At 41.9% G+C, this 7334-nt stretch overlaps 1 protein-coding gene across 1 annotated transcript; it reads left to right on the forward strand.

The window, feature by feature from the left end:
• Positions 1-3287: 3287 nt before the first annotated feature.
• Positions 3288-4313, forward strand: LOC107169011 (uncharacterized). Its single transcript, XM_015518593.2, has one exon. It carries the CDS (start codon positions 3288-3290, stop codon positions 4311-4313), a length of 1026 nt encoding a protein of 341 aa, XP_015374079.2.
• The last annotated feature ends 3021 nt before the right edge of the window (positions 4314-7334 follow it).

Raw genomic sequence — 7334 nt, forward strand, 5'->3', positions numbered from 1 at the left:
TGTGTTCTTCACAGCGACACTTGTCCCACATCAACGCGACAGGTGACCTACAGATGCATCACCGAACTACAACGTCAGTGTTTACGTCCCACCGGCGCTGCCGCAGTCAGTTCTATGAGTTCCCTCGCTCTCAGCGTCTGACGTTTTCGGTCCTATTCCTTTTTGTTTATTGTTCGTGTCACACACATTAACGTTTTTTCGTTGTAATTCATTGCATTGTTTGTGTACGTCTTTATTTTACCTAAATATAATATTATATTCGATTGTGTCGGTAATCATAGTGTTTAATCATTTTAACCTTTTGTACCCCACCTCACACTAAACAACCGCATCGGTAACCTCGTGTTTTCGCAGAATCTTCGATTTTATTTACACGCTAATACGTTATGTTTAAAAACAAGTCAACCGACCTTTTTTCGTTAGACGAAAATGAAGACTCGCTTGAAAATCCCGGTTCGCTCGGTAAACCGCTGGCACCCACAGTCTCGCTCGACACGACAGCGGTCGACGGAATTTCCCACGTGCCCCGAATACCGAATTTTTGGGTGAATTCTCCGCACGAATAGTTTCTTCATGCAGATGCCGTGTTTGCTAATCAGAGAATTCGTTCCGACACCCGCGTGTTAACCACGTGCTCGCCGCTCTGATCTGTCTCAACGCATCTTACGCTAGTTTAAAAGATCGACTTATTAGCACGTTTTCGGTGCCACAGTCGACGCGTTTTCGCACTATAGTTGAACCGGGTGGAATGGGCGATCGGAGACCCTCACAATTGCTCCGTGACATGAGAGCCATCCTTCCCAATACGTTGGGCGACACCGCTTTAAAGGAGTTTTGGCTGCAAAAGTTGCCGTCGAATATTCGCGCCATCGTCTCCGGCCTCGACGGGTCGTTGTCCGACGTCGCCGAACGCGCGGATCGTTGTTTTAGAAGCCAGTTCACCGCGCGATGTTTTTGCTGTCCAATCAAACAACTGGGACGAACGTCTACGCGCCGTGGAGGCTGCCGTCCTTGCATTGACCACTCAGATATCTAATTTACTCTCAGCCCAGCAGCCTCATAGATATTCCGGATACAGCCGTGACAGAGGCCGTTCAAAGTCACGCTCGCAAAACAACCCTAAATGGTGTACCTATCATAATCAGTACGGCGCAGATGCTAGGCATTGCAAGCAGCCGTGTTCGTTCAAGTCGGAAAACTAGTTAGCGCGGCGGTTACATCCACGTCCACCGCCGCGAACTACGACAGCTGTCGCGTGTTTGTCACCGACACTCGCTCCGGTCGACAGTTTTTGATTGACTCGGGAGCTGATGTTTCAGTTATCCCATCTGTTACCGGCCACATTGCTGCATCGGATTTGGTCCTCACAACCGTGAACGGTACTCGGATCCGCACATATGGGCCCAAGGACCTACGTCTCAACATCGGTCTCGCACGTTCTTTTCCGTGGCGTTTTGAAATGGCTGACGTGTCACGCTCTATTATTGGCGCTGATTTTCTGAAATATTATGGTCTGCTACTCGACGTACGTAACCATCGCCTAGTCGACCTAGACTCATCCACCGCTATCAAGACCAGCGTCGCAAGTAATGTAGATTGTTCAAACATTTGTGCGGTAGCTCACGTACGTCGCTGGTCTTACATTATCGCCGAGTTCCCGGCAATTACGCGTGAGTCGCCAGTCCCTAACAAGTTCACTCATACTACAGAGCACACGTTGGACACAACCGGACCATCTTTATTCGCGCGTCCGCGTCGCCTTCCACCACACCAGTACATCATCGCGAAAAAGGAATTCGCGTACATGTGCCAGAAAGGCATATGTCGGCCTTCAGACAGCCCTTGGGCCAGCCCCTTACTTCTTGTAGCTAAGAAGGACGGCACCTTCAATCCATGTGGAGATTATCTGCGCGTGAACGCCGTCACGAAACCAGACAGGTATCCGTTGCCGCATATCCACAATTTCGCCTCCCACTTGGCCGGCCGGACTATTTTTTCTAAACTCGATCTTGTGCGCGCGTATCATCAAATTCCCATCGCTAAAGACTATATTCCGAAAACCGCGGTCACTACGCCGTTCGGTTTATATGAGTTCCCAGTCATGTGCTTCGGTCTCAGGAACGCGGCACAGACTTTCCAGCGTTTCATAAACAGTGTGTTGCAGGGGCTAGATTTCACGTTTGCCTATATCGATGATGTATTGATTGCTTCCGCCACTGCCGACGAAAATGAGTCCAACGTTCGCGAAACGCTCCGACGTCTACAGCACGCTGGTGTCGCAATAAACCCGGATAAGTGTGTGTTCGGCGTTCCCGAACTAACCTTTCTCGGTCACCGGGTCAACCAATTCGGATGCAGACTACTTTCGGAGCGGGTGTCCGACGTTCATAATTGGCCATTACCATCGACTAAAAAAGGTCTACAGAGGTTGTTACGCACGGTCAATTTTTACCACTGGTTTATCCCACACGCCGCGCAGTTGCAAGCTCCGTTATACGCACTCGCGGCTACGATTCGAAAAAAAAGACGGCCCGCTGGTCTGGAACCCAAACACTCGCGAAGCTTTCGAGAAGTGCAAAAAAGCTCTCGCGGACACTGTTACGCTTGCTCACCCGAAGTACAACACACCGTTAAGATTGATTACCGACGCTTCCAGTACGGCAACGGGAGCGGTCCTGGAACAGTTCACAGACGGTAACTGGCAACCGTTGGGTTTTTTCTCGCGTAAAATGTCACCTGCACAAACTCGTTATAGCACCTATGACTGAGAATTACTCGCGGCTTACCTAGCAGTCAAGCATTTCCTTCACACAATTAAGGGTAGAACTACTACACTCCGTACCGACCACAAGCCTTTGCTGTACATGTTTTCAACAAAAGCTGATAAACATAGCGATAGGCAGTCGCGCTATATAAGTTTTTTGGCTCAGTTCGTACATTTGGTCGAGCACATCGACGAGGCGCATAACGTAGTTCCTGACGCACTGTCTAGATTGGAGATCGCATACAACAGCACTATGTCTCCGGATTTAAGTCAGTTCACGGCAGATCAAGCGCTAGACTTGGAATTAAAGAAGCTACTGGACGGTTCCAGCCCTTCTTCGTGCCATTTGGTACCTCAGCAGACCGAGCACGGCGTGGTTTACGTTGACACCACGCACGGTAAAACCCGCCCATACGTTCCAGCCATACATCGACGCAACATTGTCACCGCGCTCCACAATCAAGCTCACCCAGGTATCAACGCAACCGTGAAATTGGTGACTAGTCGGTATTTTTAGCCGGGTATGTCACGACAAATCAGAGTTTGGACAAGATGTTGTCAAAGCTGCCAAAAAAGTAAGGTACATAGGAACACCATTTCTCGTATCGCGCCATTTTCACCACCCGACCAGCGTTTCGGACACATACACATTTATTATGTCCCCCTACCTCCATCGCAAGGACATCAGTACATGTTGACGTGCGTTCACCGGTTCACCCGTTGGCCGCAAGGTTGGCCAATAAAAAACATGACCACTTACGCTGTTGCCGAAGTAATCGTGACGCAGTGGATTGCCAGGTTTGGAGTGCCCTATGTAATAACCACTGACCAAGGTAGGCAGTTTGAATCAGACTTGTTCAGGCAACTGATGTCGTCGTTCGGGATTCAAGACCTTCGAAGTTCGCCATATCATCCGCAGGCCAATGGTCTGGTCAAGCGGTTCCACCGTCCTTTGAAGGCTGCCCTCACAGCTCACGATTCTCCACAGTGGACGTTACGGCTACCTATCGTACTTCTCGCTTTCCGCAATTTGGTCAAACCAGAGCTCGGTTGCTCACCCGCGGAACTGGTGTACGAGACAACCCTGCGATTATCCGGTGAATTATTCCATACTTCTACTCCTGCGGTTAAGGAACCCTCCGAGCTACTCAGATCACTCCAATCGCAAATGCAGTCGCTACAACTAACACCCGGCACGAACCATGGACGCCGAGCGGTTTTCTTTCCCAGCCAGCTGTCGAGTTCCACACATGTTTTCGTGCGCGTCGATGCCAAGCGCCCCCCGCTTCAGCCCTGTTATGACGGACCCTACACCGTCCTGGATCGTCGGGAAAAGATTTTCAAGGTCCAGACGAGTTCCAAGCAGTCATGGATTTCCGTGGACCGCCTTAAACCAGCGTTCATCCTCAATGACAACCCACCTGCGGACCATACCTACGCAGCCAGCGAGATAGCCCATCCTTCACCTCAAACCAAACGCGTCCGTTTTCGTTCCCATGGGGGGGGGAGTAATGTGGCGACACTTGTCCCACATCAACGCGACAGGTGATCTACAGATATATCACCGAACTACAACGCCAGTGTTTACGTCCCGCCGGCGCTGCCGCAGTCAGTTCTCTGAGTTGAGTTCCCTCGCTCTCAGCGTCTCACGTTTCCGGTCCTATTCCTTTTTGTTCATTGTTCGCGTCACACACATTAACGTTTTTTCGTTGTAATTCATTGCATTGTCTGTGTACGTCTTTATTTTACCTAAATATAATATTATATTCGATTGTGTCGGTAATCATAGTGTTTAATCATTTTAACCATTTGTACCCCACCTCACACTAAACAACCGCAAAGTCAATGATAACAACGTAAAGTTATCACCGTCGAAAACTCACATCATAGAATACTAATAGTATTCTATGCTCACATTTAGATAACCGCTTGGTCCACTGGTATACGTTATAAACCATAGACATATAAATATCACTTCAATAAAACCAATAGTCAACCACAAATTAGAATTAGATCATTTTTAACTAAACAAATTCATTTTAAAAATCAATAAATGTTATAAATTGTAATCGTAATTGTTTGTAGAAACTAAAAAATTTATCGAGTGGCTGTTCAATACATATTCTATTTTCTATGAATGTAATAAACTGTAATATTTATGTTTACTATTTTAATCTTTACTTTGTAATACCATAGACATATAAATATATGTATAATATATATTATATAATATACATATATGTGTAATACCTATTAATAAAATACTGATTTGCTGTACTTATATACTCATTTTAAACAAATTTACAAATTTATATTATAATTATTATTAATATTTATTTTTTTATATTTATTATTATATAAAATATAATTATAAATTATTATGTAGTATGTAGACATGTAGTACAAAAAAAAAAAAATGGAACAATTGCAGTTTAGCTACCATGTGATTTTTTCAATTTTTTTTTTCGAAACCTAGGTAAATCGACGTTTTAATAATGATGGTGCCAAAAAAAAATTGCGCTAACACTTAGTTTTTGAGTTATAACGATTTGAAATTCGAAAATTCCTAAATTTTGAATTTTTTGAACTTAATTTTTTTTTTAAAAAGGGGGGGCTTATGTTTATTACAATTAGTTTTGAAATAATGAAACTTTTAAAATGCATATAATTAAACTGTTTTTATTATTTTTTTTTTTACATAATATAATTTTATTCATCGTCTGTAACAAAACTACTCTCATCAGACTCATTATATTGTCTTCATAATTAGGGTGGTCATTCATCAAGAGTGGGTCGTAAAGTTGACCAGCGTACTTAAAAAATTCTGTCAATACGTCCAACTTTTGATAACGACCACGCTTAATAAACATACATTTTGCCATGTAACCACCATGCTATTTTTTTTTACGGCAGTACTGTGACAGCATGGCGCCACATGCCTTCGACATTGTTGGTGTGTGTGCCTGTATCTGGATTGACAAATTGAATCGAGTGATTCACTGTCAGGTGTCGGAAACCTTCCTCTTCTAAACAATCATAAGCCTAAAATTGTTGGCAATAAAAAAATGGAAAATTTAATTTTTTCTTCGTTTTTAATTTAAATTTGTTTGTTTAGGTTTAAGTTAATTGTACCTTCCAACAATCACTAATTATACACGTGCCCGGCAAAATCCAGTCTTTAATTAATGACAACAATGTGGTCTTGTCACGGCGTTCAACAGGAACAAGAAAACAAAGCCCAGATTCCCGCTCAATTCCTCCAAAAATCCACTGGCCTTCTACTCGATGGCCACGATGGTATTTACGTCGACCAAATTTCGACTCGTCTATTTCGACTGTTTATTGCCTATTCCACCTTTTATAGTTAATATTTGAAAAATTTTAAATTGTTGTACTGTTTATTACATAAGTTAAGGGTATAATTTGTATGTATCTCATAAAAAATTCAAAATATTTAAATCATTTTCATTTTACAAACTCACCAATCTTCTCGTGACGTATAATCATACAATCAAAAACGACTTCTCTGTGAAAAGCTGCCCAATCTACTGCAGTATTTTCCGAAATAGAGATTTGCTCCATTATAAAAGATAGTGAAACATTTTTAAGCCACAAATAAGAAAATGCCACTATTTGAAAAAGGGACAAATGAGATTTTTTAAAAAAAGTATGTTTGCGAATCGATTGAAAAAATTCGCATCTCGAAGACCTTTTGTTTTTTTTTCTCGACATCGCCATACAAATCCATCGATAGCACTATTCAAGGGACATAAACGAAGAATATGCCCTTCATTAGTTCATTACACTTTAATGTATTATTTTTACGTATTAGATTCCACTCTTGAAGTTTTTCTAGTACTTCGATACTAACGGGCCTGTTTGTTTTGCACGAGAAAAGTTCAAAAATATTTAAAAGATTAAGACACATGTTTCACAAATAATGCATACCGCATATACTGCCGAGTGCCAAAATAACTTCAATAAAAACCCATAGGTAGGCATAGTCGGTTTCACATTTAACGAAAATGAGAAAATATGAAACCCGTAGTATATAATTAACTTATCTTTATTGCTTATAAGTTATAGTTATCTTAACTTTGACTCTACGTTATTAATCAAGTTTAGGTACGACCGATGATTTCGATAGTGTATCGAATTCATTGTAAGTACCTATATGTTTTTAATTTCAAAATATCATATTTTTGTATTTAAGTTTAAAGTTATAAAAAAGTTGTAAAATAATTTAAAATACATTTTGGATTAGAAATAAAATTTTAAAATGACTTGTTTAATTTTTTTAAAGGGCATATTTTGATATTTATTGTGCATATTTGCATGCATATTTATAAGTGTTTTTAAGGTCATAAACATCCTAACCCTAACATAAGTATTTATATTTTATATTACTAATATTTGTATGGTATAAACTCGAAGAGTTCCGCGCGGCAATGCAGCAAGCACGCTGTCGTTGCGCGCATGCGTTTAAAACTAAAATCGAAAACTTTGGAAGGCTGTAACTTCTAAAATAACGGTTTTCGCAAATTTATTTTTGCATCATTGTTCTTAACTC

The sequence above is a fragment of the Diuraphis noxia genome, unplaced genomic scaffold (genome assembly GCF_037042655.1).
Source record: "Diuraphis noxia isolate RWA-SAM2 unplaced genomic scaffold, SU_Dnox_SAM2 contig0004, whole genome shotgun sequence".
NCBI classification, from domain to species: Eukaryota; Metazoa; Arthropoda; class Insecta; order Hemiptera; family Aphididae; genus Diuraphis; species Diuraphis noxia.

What these genes read in the sequence shown, in the direction of transcription:
- LOC107169011 (XM_015518593.2), top strand. Translation starts at nt 3,288, where the DNA reads ATGTCACGACAAATCAGAGTTTGGACAAGATGTTGTCAAAGCTGCCAA.